We start from the raw sequence: 21,048 nt of genomic DNA on the forward strand, positions 1-21,048 counted from the left end.
TATAAGAAACAAAACAGAAAGCCCAACCTTCTGCTTTGTATTTCTGTGAATGGAAGAAAAGAAACTAGGTATATATTGGAGGTTCAAGATAGAACTCGCACCCCCATGTCTTGCCAAGGTATCAGGAAACGAAGAGAGAGGAGGGAGTGAGGAAATCTCCCAGTCAGCTTGTTTTTCCATCCTTCCATTGACTTTCCCAGAACTGTAAGCATTTTAAATAATAAGGGAAATATACAAACTTCCTTCCTGTGCAATGCTACAGATTGCTGCAGTCTTAATTATGATGATGAATGGAATAAGGGCAAGAATCTGCTAAAAGAGCAAACACACCACATCCAATTTATCATGCAAATAAAACTGGTCATCAGGTAAAAAAGGTCTTTGAAAAAACAACAAAAAGGGAATGTTGAGAGTATCCTTCAATTGCCAGTGCCAGTTAAAAAGACTGAACTCCACTACCTGCCATTAAAGGTCATAATTCAAATTGTATTTATTCAGACCTGTTTTTTTGTACTTTTAATTTCAGTAAAATACACTTACAGTAGTCATAATGCTTTTTTAAAACAGAGAAGCAGAAATTCACTCTAATGTTTTCAAGAACAATTAGGACTTGGTGAATTCTACTTCTTACACAAAATTATGCTTCATTTTGGAATTTGAAATGGAGCAGAGTGTTCTTACAATTTTCCAGTGACTAGAAATGTTGTAACGAAGTTATTAGAAGCATATTTTCATTAACATTAATTGAACTTTCTTATGGGACTCCAAAGGTAACAAGTTTATTAAATACATTTGTGGTTTCTGGATTTCCACTTAAATGTATATTTAACACTGAATTCCACACAAAAGGGCAAATTCCTTTTTTTTTTTTTTTTAATGTCACGGTTAAATAGCATTGTATCCAAACAACAGAAATCAAGGATTTCAAATATTTATAGACTGAAATAAATGGAAAAGGAATTGGGCTTCTGTTACACTTAATTCTGAAGATAACCTCATTCAAAAGAGCACAGAGGGTGATTCTTGAGGAGAAATCTAGGGCTTGATTCAGTTCTCTAAACATAGGTGTAACAGTCAGTAGACACATCCTCAGCTATATGAAAAGATCCATCTTGGCAATGGCAAAAATTCCCCTAAAATTATCAACAATAAAAGAAATACTAAAAAGACAGGAAAAGCAAACAAAATAACAAAACTAAATTATCCAGTCTTTATCTGAACTTAATTCAATATTATATTAGAAATTTCCTAAATGCAGTGAACGTGCACTCTAAGTTGTTTTTCACCCAGTTTGTGTCTGCAATGCCTTTCACACCTGGTCTACACTCTTCAAACAGGATGCACCATTCTCAATATAAAAGCTAAAGCAGAGGAACGTGTTTTTCCGCTCAAGGCTTTAATACCTAAACTTCACTGTAAACCATGGAGAATGAACAACTTAAGAATATGGCACAGTAGAAAATATTTTTAATTACTACACTGTCCATTCTAAGCATTCTCTTCTAAGTGGGAGAGCCAAGCCAAGCCCTCAATGGCTTGAATAACTGTGTCACATACAATGAAGTGCAAGAGTTGATGAAGCAGTTCAACTTCCTTGTTAAGAGCTCGGGATTGTAGGAGAAATTGCAGTTTAATATATATTTTCTAGGCATAAATATTGGTTATTAGAGTTACTGGCCATACTCACACCTTAACCGCATGTTTGTGAAGTCTGTGTTAAAAAACTCCACAAAGTCCTTTTACATGTTCCTTTCATGGATGATTTCTAATTGACTGTTTTTCCCCATTCTCTACTCAATTTTAAATCAAATAAAGTAAATTAAAGTACTGATTTCTAGCTTGATTGTCTTCTTTAAAAGAATACTAAATGCAGTACAAAACCAAAACAGATTCAAACTCTGTGCAACATATCTTGATACTGAGTTTTGATTGTTTGGTCCAACTCTCCAAAGATGAGGACTCAGATTTTCAAGTACTATGCATGCACATCTACAGCCAGAATTGTAAAAGATCTTACCACCCAGCTTAACAAGTCCTTTAGGAAACCTAGCTTTCAAAAGGGTTCTTTTGAAGACCTCTTTTGAAAACTTTTGCTATAAATACTAATTGTTTCTGAAATTCACTTCTTGCTGTGTTTATGATTCCCTGACTTTTACAGAATCATTTAACTTAGTTATTAAGATATGAATCCAAATTTTCAGAGATTCAAAATAACAAGACTTTATGAACAAACGTGTAAAAATCCACTGTACTTAATAAATCCTGTTGTGCTATTCACCATTCTAGCCATCTTTTTATTTTTAGTACTTCATTTCCTCTTCATTTTCATGTTTTATTTTGGATTCTTGATGAATGATCACAGATTCTGGTTTTCGGTTTATTTTTAGTCCTTTTCTGTTTTTACATTTGGCTACTTTCGTATCTTTTAACTTCCAAGAAAAAATAATTTTTATAGGTGTATTTGAATTCTGACTACATACATCTGAAAAGAAATCAGATGTTTTATTAGCAATGATATAAACACGCTAATAAAAAAATTCAAGTCTCTTCAAATTAAAATTATTACTTACGCTTCCTTACTTTGAAACATCACAGACAAAAATCTTAGTCATCACATTGTTTCCATAGTCAACTGAGCAGTAAAGCAAATACACTAAGGACAGTGGCAGAAGTTGTAATTTTTCGTGAATACTATGAACAAAATATATTTTTCCTCAGAAAGTCCTGAGACCTTGTTTTTCCCTTTTTCTTATAGCCTTCTTATCACAGGCTTATGGTCTAAACAAGCTAATCTTAAAGCAATGTTATTATTGACTCTGAATCCTTGCTCTTAAAAATGTGATCTATGTTAAAAAGAAACTTGTGTTCACAGACTAGACTAGGTAATTACATTCTGACAGATGTACTGCCACTGATTTTGTCAGACCTCTATTTTCATTGTACCAGAAATCAATTTTAATTAAATTCATATTTGTGCTTTTTATTATCACTCTACTATTTACCGGTCTCATTTGATCTTGAAGATTTCTGGACTGTAAATCTTCCTGATTAAGAAAAGTGCTGAACTACGCATATTCTAGTATTTCCTATAAAGTTCTAGGACCGAGCAAGTGATACCTACCTGCTTTACCCACTCAAAAAGCATATGAGGTATGGTCAGCATTGCTCAGAAATGCATTATTTGTCTTCAGAATATATATAAGGCAGAATTAAGAATGAATGACATATATATGTCTAAATGCTCTCCTTGAAACCAAAATTGAGCTCTAACTACCACTTTATACCTCATCTTTTTAGTAGCCGTATTTCTGTTTTACGTGAGACATTTAGTAATCACATAGGACAAACTGTCAGTGTGTAGTCTTTGGTCTATATTCAGTAGATACAAAAATGCGTGGATTTATCTGTCAGTTTTGTTTGGTGTAGATCCACTTTTTTCTGTCCTTAGACAGCCACGTTGCAATCTTTAATCCTTTTGTTTTCTAAACTGAGTTTCTATGTTTACACCTTTTGGTCCAATACTGAACTCAGCCAGGCAAATCCAGGCCTCAACTGCCCACTTCCAGGTGTTGACAGCATGATGAACTACGGCTTCCATTTGTGGTTAATGTGAGATGAGCTATGGTGTGCTAACACAGTGTAACAGAAATATGGCAGAATACATTAGTGAGCAAAATAAAACAACCAAATCACTGCGAGGTTAATTTCAAAAAGCTTTCTTTGGACCAGAACATCAGGCATGAGCTTTGGCCAAGTACGCTGAGAAGCACCATACGCCTAATCTAAATTTCCATTCACGCTTTTTTGATATACTCCATGATTCAGTTTAGAGGTTAAGATATCAACAGCTAAGACACAGAAGATCTTGAAAAGTGGCATAGTACAACAGGTGATACTTCATAACATGAAACTCTAAAAGTTCTACGCGTTTCTAATCCTAAGGGTTTGTGTTGCCAAAACATCCAGACTTTTATCATCGTATCTTGGTCACTTGATTTCTCAGCGTTGAATGTTTCTTGCTTGCTACCACTACAGCTATAATCAAGAACAAGTCTAGATTGCAGATAGAGCAGATGTACCAAGTAGAGCCCTGTGGAAATGTCTTTTACTTTTTTGAGGTGTTCGTACCTTATAGTGAGCAATACTGAATTTCGGTCAGGAGCACGGGCAGCCTGTTGGTCTCAGGCCCACTGCAAGGAGCTGCATGGCTACGCAGAATTACTGAAGACTGAGAGGGAAGAAATCTCCTGCTCTATTTGAGAGACTGGGGATACAACTCAGACTTTCAGCATTTCCCTCTTTGAAGAAGAGAAAAATAAAAAATTCAGATAATAGTAGAGAGAATGGATTAAAAAGCTGAACATACAATCGTAGAATCACAGAATCATTTAGGTTGGAAAAGACCCTGAATGTCATCAAGTCCAACCACCATCCTAACACTACCATGTCCACCACTAAACCATATTCCTAAGTGCCACATCCACAAGGTTTCTGCAAAATTAAAAGACAAAAACTTGGAAATTTCTCCAGAAGCAGGTATATGGAGTTACTCAATAATTCTCTCTGGAAACAGTCACAGAGGACAAGCCCAGAAACAGCAACCAAGTGTGGGACTAGCTAAAAAGGAAATGCTTTTTGTTTTTGAAAGTCTCTGACCAACTTTTTTGCCATAAATGAAACAATAAATCTTTGTAATTTTATTTTTTTTTAACAACTTTAAAGCATAAGCCCTGTCATCTCATTTTAGAGGGAAGTGGATAGTTAGGCAGATTGTTAGATAATGGGGAGTTATACACTGTTAACCACAACATATTTGGTCAATGTCAGAATCAGAAGTTTGTACCACGTGCAATAGATTACCCAATGTATGAATAACAGCTAATTTCTGTGCTTACGACATGAAAGCAGAAAACAGAAAACCAGGCAGACAGAATGCAGTAATGTTCAGGTATCTTCAGAGCACGACAGAAGACTATGTTCAAGTTGTTGATCACATTCCAGTTCCTGATAGGTTTAGTTACTTGCTGATAATGGATAGATCATGCTGCTTTGGCTTTGAAGCCAATTTTTCATGACAAAAATGGTATTATTAGTGTGGGGAAAGATGTATATCTCTCCCTGGTGAAAGGAAAACACAAAAGCTTTGACTCCTTTTTTTAATTTACCCTAGGGTATTTTTACATCTGTAGATGCACCACATTTTATTCCTCCTTACACTTTAAGTTTCCTAAATTTTTGGTATTCACATTCTTTTACCCTCTAAACTGAGAAGTGGATTGTTTGTGAAGGGAAGAGCCATTACAGGCCAACATCCATAGCATGTAGCAATCTCCATGCTGCTGGTTCCTAGGCACAACAAAGGCTTCCAGTGAGAGTTACACAACAAATCCTGTCTGCCTGTTGATTGCTCCATTTTCTTCCAGTTTACATTTTTTAAAGCTTTTTTTTGGCGGGGAGAGGTAGAAAAGAATATGACTGGGACCTTTAGGATTACAGTCTGTCATCAAGCCAGTGAAAATAATGGTTGCTCGTGGTCTCCTGGGTGAGCTGACACTCAACCCCATTACACAGTTATCAGCCTTTCACTGATGGGGTCCTGAAGTTTTGTCAAGCTTTTAAATTCAGGCTGGTGGGCTTTTCATTGTTTCAGTCGAAAGTCAGTATCTCTCTAACGAGTTTTTCTTTGCAACGGACTCACCCGCTCATTGCTCTTTGATTTCCAACCCCCCACCCCAAAAAGAGAAGGTTTTATATTTGTCTTAGGTTTTCATATGAAGATTGTTTTCCTTTTTTGCCTTTTTTTTAAATCTATCAAGATTTTTTCTAGAAACTCCCTTGATACTTCAAAGATACAGTATCTTATTTATTTCGTCAGGTTTAATAAATCATCTGTAGTACTTCTTGTTTTTTCCATAAAACAGGGCTGCATAATGTTAGCATATGCACCAAGTTCATATTGCTTGCTTTACTGGCTATTCCAGTAGATTTAAGGATATTGCCTGAGGCCTCACTGAAAGAATATACTCCTCCGAACTTTGTCATCTGTTGCAAGGTAGATTATGCAGCCTCTGCAATGTGTACATTGTCAACTAAAGCATATTTTAGTCTAATTGCTGGCTCAGACCACCTGTGTTTCCTTGCATATGCTCCCAAAGGCTTGCTATCTATCAAGAACTGATAGAGAAGTGCCAAATATATATATATGTTACAGAAACAGTCCAATTCAGTGACCAACTGAAGACATCCATAAAGTTAAATTAACACATATCTCACTGAAGGCAGCTGAACGTAGATTCATGATTAAATCTGTGCAATGTCTCCATCATTTTTTTACTCACTCAACACTTAAAGGTGGATGAAGATGGGTATATATCAGCCAGTGCTGTTTGCTTTTTTTTTTTAACATACAGCTCATTTATCTGGAATGGATACTGAAGGAAAAGTAATATATATATCAGACTCGGTATAGTTTTCCATTATGGCCTAGAAATGTGCAGCTCTCTTCAAAAGATGTGTATTTATTTGAAACGTGTAACTATTTACTTGTGAGGTCTGCTAAGTACAGCCACGTATTTTCTTCCTGCATATTAATTTTGTCAGTATTGTCATTGTAATTCGGTTACTCTTTTACCCATTTTACTTTTTTATGCTTTCTGCACTTCATCATTTCAGCCTGCAAGTCACATAAAATTCATATAAAAATAGAGTTTCTCCAGATCATGATCCCTACTGCTAGACGCAATTACATATCCATATCTCACCTATCACTGCAATCCATTAAGGAACTAAGAGTGAACAGTTCTCAGCCAGGACAAGTCAAAAGAAAGCTGTACAAACCAAGGACATTTCTTCATGTTTCTGCTGTGCTGCTGGTGACACCACACACTGGCACACAGGCCTACAAAGCATAATCCTCTGTGTGAGAGAAGACAACATCTCTTCAAGAGACTTCTTGCTAATTTTCTGTTTTATGAAGCCTCACTTTGAGATAAAGTTACTTTTGTAAGAGAGTATTAAAGGTGGTAAAAATGCATTTATTCATTAAGCATGTTTTAAACTTCGTAACTGTGAGCCAGATCATAAGAAGTGAATTTGCCTAGACAACAGCTACACATACTAACTTTGTTAAAAAGTACTGTGACATGTAATTTAAATAATCAACATTTGAACTTGATGCAGCTATGTTAAATAAAACCTTCAAAGATGTCATCAAAATTTGTATCCCTGTTTAACTTGTCCGCTTTTAGGTTTTCATTTTCCTTCTATTTCCAAAACTCACTATAACTTCTAAGCACTTCAGAATCTGCTGAATTAGTGTCCCTTCAGAGATATTTTCTGTCATGATAGCATTACCAGTCTTCTATTTACATATATAGGTTCTAATCTCAGTGAAACAGAAATTGAACAAATGGCATTGCCTTAATTCAGTCTTTCCTTCATCCATTCATGCTGCTGAAAAGATTCTCTTATTATCTCAAAGGTCAGATGTGTTTAGCAGTTCCTGCACTGTTAATAGCTCTAGCAGTTCCCGCACTGTTAATAAATCTCCCTCTTTTAATCTCACAGTCCCTGTGGATTTCCAGTAATTCTATACTAAAGAATTTTGTTTTCTTGTAGAAATACCAGTGTTCAAAATCATGGTGACTTTTTTCTTTCCTGTCATTATGAAAGTGCTTCCCAAATTCATAATCAAGCTTTCAACACAACTGAAACTAAATTATTATCTTAACGGGTCGCTGGACTGAATTTTGTATCATAATAAATCTCTTAGCAGAGGAATTCTGACATGTTTCTCTCTGTCATGGCCTAATCCTGCTTTCACGGAAGTTAGGGGGAGCTTTCCAAATACTTCAACAGAAAGGAGCTACGTGTTAACCAGAGATAAAAGAAATTTTAATTCTATTTGAGGCAGAAAGATGTAGGGGTGAGAGAATCTCCTATTTGTCCAGACGAGATTTTGAACCATCACAAACAATTTACATACTCCTTCCTCCCTCCCCATATGTAACTGCTCTCATCACACAAAAACATCTGAACAAGCAAGTGTGATCTCTTTTGCTATGATGGCAAAATACGCACTTACCAATAGTGGCAAAATAAAATTCTCTCCCTGTCTGGCTCAGCTCTTGGGACAACCAAAAGCTCTAGCAAGGAGAAAAATAAGACACCTACTCGTAGCTTCCGTCTTCAGGAAACTGTATTTCAAAAAGATGATCTCTGCCAATAATCTCTGGAAAAGCTTTGATAGCTTACAGAATTGATGTTGACCAAGAGACTTGGTATATAGTAAGCATGAGTAAAGGATATTAAAATATGGAAATAGTCCAGAATAGCTCCATGTGTGAACACATTTGTCCAGAATGAACCTAGAACACATTAAAAACCACTATCTTAATGTATATTGAAAACAGATTAAGCTGTTTCAGAAAAAGACAATTCAGAATCATATTTTTTGCTTTAAACTTCCTGTTCTATCTTACTGAAAAATATTTTTTAAGGACGGATGTTCGCATGTTGAGAGAGAGAGTCAATATGAAGATTTTTTTACATTAGTCTATATATTTTCTTTCCTTTCTTCTGTAAGTGAATAATTGAGCTGCTCAGGACGCTGGTTGGCCGAGTCCCTTGGGAGGCGGTTCTGAAGGGCAGAGGAGTCCAGGAAGGCTGGGCGCTCCTCAAGAAGGAAATCGTGATGGCACAGGAGCGGTCCGTCCCCACGTGCCCAAAGATGAGCCGGCGTGGAAGAAGACCGGCCTGGCTCAACAGAGAGTTGCGGCTGGAGCTTAGCAGAAAAAAGAGGGTTTATAATCTTTGGAAAAAAGGGCGGGCCACTGAGGAGGACTACAAGGATGTAGCGAGGCTGTGCAGGGAGAAAATTAGAAAGGCCAAAGCTCATCTGGAGCTCAATCTGGCTACTGCCGTTAAAGACAACAAAAAATCCTTTTACAAATACATCAACGCGAAACGGAGGACTAGGGAGAATCTCCATCCTTTACTGGATGCGAGGGGAAACCTAGTTACTAAGGATGAGGAAAAGGCTGAGGTGCTTAATGCCGCCTTTGCCTCAGTCTTTAGCGGCAATACCGATTGTTCTCCGGACACCCAGTGCCCTGAGCTGGTGGAAGGGGATGGGGAGCAGGATGTGGCCTTCGCTATCCATGAGGAAATGGTTGGCGACCTACTACGGAGCTTGGATGTGCGCAAGTTGATGGGGCCGGATGGGATCCACCCAAGGGTACTGAGAGAACTGGCGGAGGAGCTGGCCGAGCCGCTTTCCATCATTTATCGGCAGTCCTGGCTATCGGGGGAGGTCCCGGTTGACTGGCGGCTAGCCAATGTGACGCCCATCTATAAGAAGGGCCGGAGGGCAGACCCGGGGAACTATAGGCCTGTCAGTTTGACCTCAGTGCCGGGGAAGCTCATGGAGCAGATTATCTTGAGGGTCATCACGCGGCACTTGCAGGGCAAGCAGGCGATCAGGCCCAGTCAGCATGGGTTTATGAAAGGCAGGTCCTGCTTGACGAACCTGATCTCCTTCTATGACCAAGTGACGCGCTTGGTGGATGAGGGAAAGGCTGTGGACGTGGTCTACCTTGACCTCAGTAAGGCTTTTGACACCGTTCCCCACAACATTCTCCTCAAGAAACTGGCTGCTCGGGGCTTGGACTGGCGTACGCTTCGCTGGGTTAGAAACTGGCTGGATGGCCGGGCCCAGAGAGTTGTGGTGAATGGAGTCAAATCTGGTTGGAGGCCGGTCACTAGTGGAGTCCCCCAGGGCTCGGTACTGGGGCCGGTCCTCTTTAATATCTTTATTGATGATCTGGGTGAGGGCGTCCAGTGCACCCTCAGTAAGTTTGCAGATGACACCAAGCTAAGTGCGTGTGTCGATCTGCTCGAGGGCAGGAAGGCTCTGCAGGAGGATCTGGATAGGCTGGAGCGATGGGCTGAGGTCAACTGCATGAAGTTCAACAAGGCCAAGTGCCGGGTCCTGCACCTGGGCTGCAACAACCCCAAGCAGAGCTACAGGCTGGGAGATGAGTGGCTGGAAAGCTGCCTGGCCGAGAAGGACCTGGGAGTATTGGTGGATAGTCGGCTGAATATGAGCCAGCAGTGTGCCCAGGTGGCCAAGAAGGCCAACAGCATCCTGGCCTGTATAAGAAGCAGTGTGGCCAGCAGGTCGAGGGAAGTGATTGTGCCCCTGTACTCGGCTCTGGTGAGGCCGCACCTCGAGTACTGTGTTCAGTTTTGGGCCCCTCACTACAGGAAGGACATAGACGTGCTCGAGCGAGTCCAGAGAAGGGCGACCAAGCTTGTGAGGGGTCTGGAGAACAAGTCTTACGAGGAGCGGCTGAGGGAGCTGGGCTTGTTCAGCCTGGAGAAGAGGAGGCTCAGGGGCGACCTCATCGCTCTCTACAGTTACCTGAAAGGAGGCTGTAGAGAGGTGGGGGTTGGTCTATTCTCCCACGTGCCTAGTGACAGGACGAGGGGGAATGGGCTAAAGTTGCGACAGGGGAGTTTTAGGTTGGATGTTAGGAAGTACTTCTTTACCGAAAGGGTTATTAAGCATTGGAACGGGCTGCCCAGGGAGGTGGTGGAGTCACCATCCCTGGAGGTCTTTAAAAGACGTTTAGATGTAGAGCTTAGGGATATGGTTTAGTGGAGTACTTAGTGTTAGGTCGGAGGTTGGACTCGATGATCTTGAGGTCTCTTCCAACCTAGAGAAATCTGTGAATCTGTGAATTATTGCATTTTATGTAGCATACAAATATACAGTGCAATGCAAACTATCTTCTTTCATTGCCATTTTTCACTGTTTTAATAAAGCTTCTTTTAAAACAAACTTTTAAAAAATGTACAGATAATTTCTCACGTGCTGAAAAAAAAAATAAATCCCTGGCTAAGAGATGGCAAAGAGAAGACTGTTTCTGAAATTTAGTTTCTTTTTCAATGTCGCTATCAGAAGGGTTACATGATGTCTTCTCCCACTAAGATGTGTTACATAGGGCTGCAGGTAATTGGGAAGAAGCAGACTTCTAGACAAAAGGGGGGAAAAAAAGCTAACAGAGTCATGACATCTGCCATTCTGTTGTGTACCTGTAGGCCATCCATGTTTCCAAGCAAGCTGCTCACAACAGATGGGACACGGCCTTTTGGTTCAGGCATGAGACCAGAAAATGAGGACTACATATGTCAAACTAAAGGTGTGATCTAGGGGAGCACAGAGGCTAATAAAAGACCCAATTGCTAACAGTGCGTTCAACTTTGGAATGAACAGAAGAACTAGTCCAGTATAAGCTAAATTTTAAAAATAACGATAAAATATGTTTCTAACTTTTTGTAACATCAGAAGTTACAACAATAATGTTTTATAGATAACAGCGCCATCTCTTTTTTATATAAATATTTTGAAAAAGAAAGAAATAAAGCTACCAGGCACATATAGGAGTATCACCTAAAATACCTATATTCAATAATGCTCCAACAAAATGCTTTCCATTGAGGTCATTAGATCTCACTGATAATATCAATAATGGGTGAGAAAAACATATTTATATGAATTAGTAACTGGGTAAGCGGGCAGAAAATGCACAGATGGGATATATAGGCAATTCAGTAGTGCAAAACTTTAACCTGCTCTGGCTGGCCCTGCTGGAGCAGGGGTGAGACCAGACGGACCCAGAGGCCCCTTCTAACCTCAGCCATTTTGCGATTCCGTGATGTGTTGTTAGCTATTATTTATAAGATCAGCCAAGTCCTAGCAATTCCCAATATTCTTTGGCATCACTGAGACATAGCAGCAAAGAATGGTTTTGAATAATGTATTTCAGAAATTTTATTTGCTTAAACTGACACATACTCAGAGGGCTTAAACACTTTCTTTTCAGTGAGTTTTAAAGGAAGAGCAATGTTTACATTGTATGATGGTTTCATTTATTATTAAGTGTTAATTCGCTACCACAAAGATGCTGGCATTTCAATAGCATCATCCCTAATGGAAGACGAATGCTGTAACAGAATGAATTTCATTAGCAAGGAAATGTGTCAAACTTTTGATTAAATTAACAAAGTGAATACTTTAGGAAACAGTAGTGTCGTCAGCAAAGCAGAAGGAAACAGTCAAAGTAAGGATTTGTATTTTAGAAGAGAATGCCTGGAGGATGTAGAGTATTTATGAGTTAGGCTCAAGCTTCAACAACTGAGAAAATCATTTTGTCAGTCAGTTTCACTTTTCAGTTCTGCTATCTGAATGAAGAAGATTATAAGGTTAAGACCAAATATCAAATAACTTGCAGAGTACATTATTGCATTTTTCCATCTCCAAAGAGTAGGGATGATAAACACTTTTCCTTCCCTGTCAGAAAAATTTAGAAAAGCCTGAAAAACTCTGGATGATCCATTTTCCACAAAGAGCTGAATCTTCAAAGATTTGATGCCCACCATGGTAACAGAGAAGTGTCCATGGTTCCGTGTATACCAGCAAATAAAACAACCAGGAGCTATTCCCTGCTCCTGAGACTGAACAGGATGGCATGGGATGGTCCGTCACGACATGGCTGAACTCCCCCCACCTAAAAACAGGCTGTTTGCATCCAAGCTAACTACTGGGAATGGTCCCAGTATTCTCTCAGGCTCAGACCCGTGCCAGGGTGCCCTGCGAGTTGCTGGCTGCTCAGGGCCAAAAGTCTCCTAGGGCATGGTCCGAGAGGGGCACGGCAGAGCTGGCTGTTTCCCAGTGCTCAAACCATGCAGCAGCTCCATTTAGTTACAAGCACAGATGTAACCTGTGTTGCACTTTTCTACTAATTAGGCTTAATTAACAGCATTTATCTGAGACAATAACTTTAAGTTAAGGAGGCTCCTGAAGAAACCATTAACAGAAGCTGCCCTGAGAGTCAAAAGGAAACTGGGGCTGGGCTCCAAAATCAAATTTATCCCAGGGGTAAATTCGCAATTCCTGTTTAAACTCTCTTTTAATAAAAGAAAGCACTATTTCATAGAAACATAGCAAAGAAAACTTAAAAAAATAACAATACCCCATTAACCTGCACAGCATAGGGGCCCCATTCAAAAATGACAGCTGAAGAGCCACCAAGAAGGACAGAAGAGGAGGCAATACTTCATCCTTTTCATGCCTGCTAGCTTAAGCTCATCAGGTTCCCTCATCATTGCACAGGAGAGGGAAAATCTAGTCTACGTTTGGCTGGATTATCAAAGGATATTATTTAAACTGGGTAACCAAAATCAAGCCTGCTAAATGTACGTTCCAAATACAAACGTTTACTGAGTTATTTGAACACCAAATACAACACATTAACCTCTAGCTCAGAATAATAAACTGTAAGCAATCAAAGGCTTTTAGAAGCAGAGAATTTAAGACCAAAACCAAAACTCATGTAATAAAAGAATATCACATAAGAACTACACAAAAATAAAATCAAATGATCTAGCTACTAAAATACACATATGTGCACAAAATCTTGTGGGAATCAAATATTCCAGTAAAAATAAAGGGAGAGATGGAAACACAAGTTTCTTATTATCACACTTCATATGTTATAAAACCTAACAGTTAACTTATTTTTGGCAAAGGGACAAAGGTTGCACAACACTCTGGCTTACACAAATATTTTCTATTGTTAAATGCATCTTAAATGTAGCTTGTCATATATTAACTTTATACACACAGTGCACCATGCAGTCTAAGTGTGTCCCAAAGACACCTAAGCTTCAAAACATTGATAAATATCAAGCTGCCAATATCCAGTGGGTCAGGTGTAAAAAAATTGCTCAACAATTCATAGTTTAATTGAAACCAGATAAAACCCTTTGTGTCCTAAGGACCGGACAGATGTTGACCAAAGAAAAGTTGATATTTTTGGACAAATTACTGCATATGATATTTTCTAGAACACTCCCTCTTGAAAAGAAAAGACAGTAATAAAAGTTCTCCCCCCCCAGAAAAGCATGTTCATAATCACTAAGTGAAATACGCTTGGGGAAATCTATCAGGTTAACCTCATGTTTCACTTTTTTAGTTGCTATTTTCTTTAAAGGAAAAAAAAAAAAAGTTAGACGTGCTATGGAAATGGTTATGAAGAAGTGGAAGAACCTACTCACGCATATATTAAATATCGACTATACACTAACACTGCACTTCATTCCACTGAAGAGCGTATGATGTAAAGGAAGTGGTAATGATTTAGCAAGAGTGAACACTTAAATACAAATAAATTCAGTATTCCTCATTCGTTATCCACTAGGAAAGTGAGTTATTGCTGAGCACTAACAGTTCGCTATCTGCGAGCTGTGAGAACTATGTCCTGCCTTTACCTTGCAACTGCTTCACAGTGACAAAGAAAAGTGTTTAGATACACAATGACAAGAACAGGCAGTAACACCTCCTGTTCTTGTCAAGTTACACAAACCAAGGCTGAGCTGCAGAAGCAGTGATATTTGCATATGTATTCAATTTTAAAAACAAAGTACTTTATAGCAGTACTCATTACAATTTGTATTATTATTCTCTTCCATACATTTCCCCATCTAGAATTAGCAATCTGCTTGCCTTGAGGTAAGAAGCTACTATTAAAATCATAACCAGTCTTCATTTTTGGTGTAGTAACATAATGTAATTACCAGGTATCTAGTACCAGTTTATAAATTATTTAAAGATGAAAAGACAAGTCCTAAAGATATTTATCACCATTACTAATCATTTATATATTACATGGGCATTTAGAGGTCCAAATTAAAAATAAGACCTTTATTTTACACCAAAATACTTAATTACATTTTATTAGGCTTAGTCATTAATGTTTTTATTTCATTTTAGTAAGAACTAGGATTAAAAGCTTATTTACAGCAAAATATAACTTTCATAGGAAAGGTATGGAGTCACCCATAGTCTAAGCATGTGCTCTGCTTTGCTAATAATACAACTCCCATTCTGTAATGTCGATGTACCTGAAGTTCTGATGCTCGTTTCATCATCTCCAGTGTGATGTAGCAACCAATAGAATGAGCGATCAGTACCAGCTTTATATCTTTTGATACATTCTTTTTGATGAAGTTCAGCTTATGTTCTACTTGTCCGTTGAGTCCAAAAACATCCTCCAGTTCCTTAATATCTGTGTCTGAAACATAAGAGAAAAAAACAACTTTGTTTTAATAGTGGAAGTGTCAGGTATCTCATTTTTCTTCACTTCTTTGGAAAACTCTGAAATAAATAAAATTTTAATAAAAAAAAAATAATGTCAAGTTAACACAGGTGGTAAATATAGACCGTTGATAGATGTGCATGGGATATGAAGACATATAAACTGGGTAACTAGGGAAAGATACAGGAATATATGGAGCTTGATGGTCCATCATCTAGCATTGTGCTCCCTTTCTTTCAGTACAAGCCCAACCTCAAGGCATTGGATCAGCTTAAATCAATCCAACTTCATATTGCAAGATCGGGACCTAAACCAATACTGCACAGGGACAAGAATCTCTTCACTCAAGACAAACTACGCACTGAAGATCTTCAGATATGCAAAATCTCCTGTCTTAAAACAAATATGCAGAAAAAAGTCCCATAGAATGAGGAAAAATATGAAATGCTATGTGCCAAAATAGAGCACTAGCACTTACATGAACTACATGTATTAAGGCAGGTTCCTATCATTATCAATCCAGCTACAAAGAGAAAGATCATGTTACAGTTTCAGGGTTCCAGGTTATTTTGAAAATTCATTAATGTTTTGTCAGGGACCTCCTAAAAGAGCTTGGGCAATCACTTAGGATGAGAACTTCACCACTTGCTTCCTGGCCAGCCATCAAGACCAGGATAATCTCGTACCTGTAACAATTTGGAGCAATTACGGCATCGTTAGCACTTGCTCATGAGATGTGAAAGTTCTCAAAAGTTCTAAGTCTAAGGGGACTCACAGGTCTTTCATCTGCTAGAAGAGTACTCTACACACTAAACTGAAAGGTACATTAAAATACACCACTTCAGTTTAAGTTATTGTACAGAACAGAATGCAAGAAGAAAATAGTGAAAAAAAAAATGAAAAATGAAAGGCAGAAAGCATGAAGGAACATTGAATCATAGAATATCCTGAGTTGGATGGGACCCACAAAGATCATTGAGTTCAAGTCCTGGGTCCCCAAAGGACTACACAAAAAAACCTCCTGTGTATCTGAGAGCATTGTCCAAATGCTTCGTGAGCTCCGGCAGGCTCAGTGCCGTGACCACTGCCCTGGGAAGCCTGTTCCAGTGCCCGATCACCATCTCGGTGATGAATGTTTTCCTAACACCCAGCCTGAGCCACCCCTGTCACAGCTTCAAGCTGTTTCCTCGAGTCCTAGGAACATATTTGTATAGTTCATCTAAAAGAGATGCCCTAGTACTAATATCACTTGATCCCTTAAACCCGTGCCGTTACCTCAGAGCTCAATGTCACACTCCTGCTTAACCTCCTGATCTGTTACACTGCTTACACGTTGACTTGCAATGCAGCTTTAGTCTGGAAGGGGCCAAATCTCCAGGCAGCAAGGTTCAGGCACAGGATGGGGACTGGCTCCTTACGGAGCTATGGTTCTACGCACAGCACATAGGTTCCTGGCAAAAACCACCCATTTATAACCATTCAGCTACCAGATGTGGTGCATGTACAGCCCTAACTGGTCCACCAAATATTAGGTATTTCAGTCCCCACTCTGTTTCTTTTGATGCCTTCTGCGTCAGTTCCTTGTGCGAGAAACAGATGTGGAAGAAACATCCATCAGGCAGAGATGCTGTACAGACACATACATTAAAGAGTCTGCGAGGCACTCAGAAACTACTGTAAGAGAAAGTTAGCTCGCAGTGGGGACCCATTTCAGGTGTAGCTGTTTTTGTACCTGCTTGAAGAAGGTGCTAACAGAAGTCGTTCCGCCTATGACTCCGAACATACATTACCAAATTACAAAGACTAACTGCTCTTTTAATACGTGTGCAATAAATTTGATGGCAAATGGTCAGGAGCCTCAAATGCTAAAAATCACTAACACGAATGTACTGAGGTTGCTGGGGTTTTGACAGCAACAGTATTGACTGGTAGCCTAAGTGGGTTGGCATTATATTGCCTTTTTGATCTTCTGTATAAAATACAATGTTTTGAAGCAAAATAATTGCTGAAGAATGTGTTCTGATGCCTTTTTTTCTGAGCTTAAAATATTACCACAGAGGTAACAACAAGCAAATTTGTCTTCAGCTAATCTAGTATTTCTGCTAAAAGTACTAATGATCATAACCCAGCATAATTTACAGTAGTTTACTCTAAATGAAAAAGAGATTTACTAAAACACACTCAGAGAATGCAAAATTAGATTAGAAGTAATATATTAACTATTAGGCTTTCTACAAGTAATGGAAAACAAAAAGCTTGTTCTGTTTTCCAAAACCCTAAGGCCAGATTGTTTTTAATCTTAATTTCTATTTTTAGCAAGAGCTACATTTTATTTATTTATACAGCAACTTAACCCCATGCAGACGTGGGCTGTCTACATCATAAGTCTAATTAAGGGTATGTATAACACACACAAAACACAGAATAGCAGAAATACGGTGACCCGCTGGATACAGCAACAAGTGACAGAGTATGTTTCATTCAGCATATATCTATTACCATGTGTTGGGTTGAGGAGATTAATTCTCCTTTGTAAACATTTGCTACCATTCCCATGCTTTATTTCTCAGGCACTGCCATCTCCAGTGATTTATCAGCAAGCCTTTTCATGTTTGACATTCCATTCATAGCCTTCGTTCTTGAAAATAAGGGATTTTACAAGAATTTCAGCTTACTTCTAGGTTAGAGGAACAGAAAAGGATGCAAAGTAGGTGTATAAACCTTCTAGAGAATCTCTCATGGTTCACAAGACCAGAGAAACCAAGCAGGAAAGAAAACAAATTTTATTTGTATTATTCATACAGTCTCGTGATTTTGAAGCCAATCTTATGATTCCTTTGTCAATACAGACGACGGAAAATCAAGCTTGCCCAGGTTAACAGCAACTTTTGACTACACCAGTTCAGAATCTGCTACAAGAGACACGCTGAAAATTATTGCAATGCTATTAATAACCAATACACCAAATACAGCCTGGCCCAGTCTCAACATTTTCAAAGTTGTCTAATATAGTTAATCAGTTACACCTGTTTCTTAAACTTTAGATATCTAATTTAATATATAGTTACCCAGTAAATAGCAGTGTGGAGACCCAGGGCAACATATTCACGGCTATTACTGATTTCATTAGTGATGTGTCTGTTCAGAACCATTTTTGCAGCCAAAGTAAGAACCTCAAGGAGGGATATGGGTCATGCCTGTAGGGATTAAGAGAAGGGAATAAGGCCTTTTCCTCCTCTTGTTTGCCCAGACTTGAGGTTAGGACTTAAGCATATCGAAAATGAGTCCTGACAGCCAGTGCTGACTCAACAGAATTGTTCTGAAGTTTAATACAATTTTTCCTTTTCTTCTGAAACACTGGTTTGTTGCCAAACCGAGTCACATCGGCATTAATTCTAGAAAAGCCACCCTGGAGGATGAGCATGCAGTACAGGGTCTGGAGATGCGTGCACCAACCTCCAGTCATCCCAGACCGATCCAGCTCTCTTTTATCAGGTGAAGTACACTTTCACAGAATCTGTATGGAAATACATATTCTATTTTACTTCTGGACAAATATAAAATTGCCAATGTCTCATGTTAGTTCATGTTTCCCCAATGCAAATGTTATGCTTATAATAGCCCAAAATATGCGGATCTGGGCTGTGTCACAGGTTTGAAAGATTTATTTATTTATTTTATGGAATAAAATTGTCCAGGGATTATCCAAAATCAACACGAATTTCTTGGGTGGAGGAGCTTAAATGGGTTCTTTATATAAGCAAACAGACTTGCACAAACACACTGGCAGTCAGCTCTCCAATGGCTCTACATCAGAGAAGGGACCAGAGGGTGAGTTACTTTACCTCAGGTGTGGAATAAACGGAGTGGCTGAAATAGAGCTCAGTTAAGCAGTTTTCAGATAGCACAAATTATCCTACTTGAACCTTAAGCTGCAAACACCCCTTCTGGGCCAAGGCATGTGATTTCAAGACTTTATTTAGCTGAAGTGTATTAAAAGAAATACTGTATTTCCTTATTTTCTTTGGCAAAGCATTAATCTTCTGATGTGCTTTTGGAAAAACAAATGCGCAATCACTTTAATGAATCTCTTTCTCTGACCTCTACTAAACCCAGTGTCAGAAAACAATGATAGATTAAAATAAAGTGTTTGCTCTAACATAGTCGACAAGTTAATCTTGCTAGGGAAGAGGACTTCAGTTTTCAAGGAAGTAACATAGAATTTTGTTTGTTTTTCAGCTGTGTATGCAAGGGAAATTCTCAGGCAGAAAAAAAAAAAAGCACATCAGTTAAATGAGCGGCCTCATGTAGATCGACCATCCTCCAAGTTATGAAGCAGAAAACAAACAAACAAACAAGCTTTTTGTCCTTAACACAAATATATTTAACATTTCTTGTAGCAAGACAAAAGACTAACCACATCACTGACCTAGTACAAATATGGACTGCTTCAGGTAGCATCTTAAGAAAAAAAATATATTGCTGCTTTAGGAACAAACTGAACAGACTAATCACAAATCAATCACAAAATAACAAATGAAATAACTAATCTAACCAATTTTGCTTGTTCATTATGAATCTATAAAATGGCTTGATTCAGACAGCATTTGACCTAAGTCTCATGTTGGTGCCTTGTTTCAAAAAAAAAAAAAGTTTCTGCTTCTTGGCTTTGCTTTTTTTTAATTAATTATAGGAAGGAAAACCGCATGGGAAAACAGGGGACAAAGTGGCAGAATTTGTTTCAGGTTCTGAGAACAGCACACTGCTTTTCTTTATAATACTGCATTGCAAGTCTGGCTTTCACGAAAAAAAAACCACCTCCACCTCCCCTGCAAGAAAAGGATGGGTGAGAAATCGCAGACACTGATCTTTCCATGAATGCTGGCACGTAGCTGGAGGTGCCAACAAGAGACCAATGATCCCCTGAAGAAAGAACAACAGGGGTTTTCTTTATTCCTAGGGACGTATTGCCATGAAAATGGCACCAAGCTGGTGACCAGGGAACCCGTACACTGCAACAGTATTGCTAGCGAGACCCATAAGGTAGTGTAGCTCCAGGAATGAGATGATGCCTGTCTTGAATAAACCCGAGGAACTTGCTTGTTACCTAAAAGGCAGGATAAACCTTAGTGGATAAGTACCAGTAAGGTGACCAAGGCAAGTTTCTATGACTGGGACGAGGCTCTTTGCAGTGTGTGGCCTACACTGAGGAAGCCATTAAAGCAAAGAGGAAGACTGGTGTTCCAGAAGGAAAGGGTTGTGTGTGACCTTGTGACACGAAGCAGACAGCATCCAAACAAGGAAGAGTGTCACTGAATCTGGCGTCAGGGCCTGTGTGAAAAGGTGACTTGGAGTTATATGTGAAGAAAAGGGAGGAAAAGAAAACCCTGCCCTACCTGCCTTGCATCTTCCCCTTCGCTACTCATTTGCTCCAAGAGGTAGCACCAGGATATCTAAGGACAAACTCCGATGGACCTAGCACGGGGTCAAGAATTTTCAGAACTGAACCTTTTACAAGATAAAGACAAGTTTGGATCTGGAAACTGAGCTCAGGGGCTGCAAAGGGGTTCACTCGGCCTCTCCTCGCAGCTCCTGTCAGGCGGGTGCTATCACCTTACTGCTTACCATTAGCAGTGAGGAGAGAAACAAGTTTCAATGCATGAAAATGCAGTAACATCACAAGAAATTGATCTTTGTCTTCATGTAGATTAATCTTTGTCTTCACAAGGCAGGCAGAAAGCAGCCCCACAACTGATTACTTAGGAGGACTACCCGTTAAACAGGGTTGCATAGTCAGAGGTCTAATTCTGTAAACTAAATAACCTATCTGGTTGTTTTTTTTCTTGTAGCAAAATATAGCAATTCCTCACCACTGAATAATGCCATCTGA

General features: G+C 39.0%; 1 protein-coding gene across 2 annotated transcripts in view; it reads right to left on the bottom strand.

Moving 5' to 3' along the window:
- LDAH (lipid droplet associated hydrolase) overlaps window positions 1-21,048 on the bottom strand; it is a 120,742-nt gene that overhangs the window by 52,895 nt on the left and 46,799 nt on the right. For both annotated transcript variants that reach the window (XM_080586039.1, XM_080586040.1), the window contains one exon: window positions 14,965-15,134. In XM_080586039.1, coding sequence (XP_080442165.1) covers window positions 14,965-15,134 — 170 coding nt within the window. The remainder of the gene's footprint in view (window positions 1-14,964; window positions 15,135-21,048) is intronic.

The sequence above is a fragment of the Anser brachyrhynchus genome (genome assembly GCF_964034855.1).
Source record: "Anser brachyrhynchus genome assembly, chromosome: 3".
NCBI classification, from domain to species: Eukaryota; Metazoa; Chordata; class Aves; order Anseriformes; family Anatidae; genus Anser; species Anser brachyrhynchus.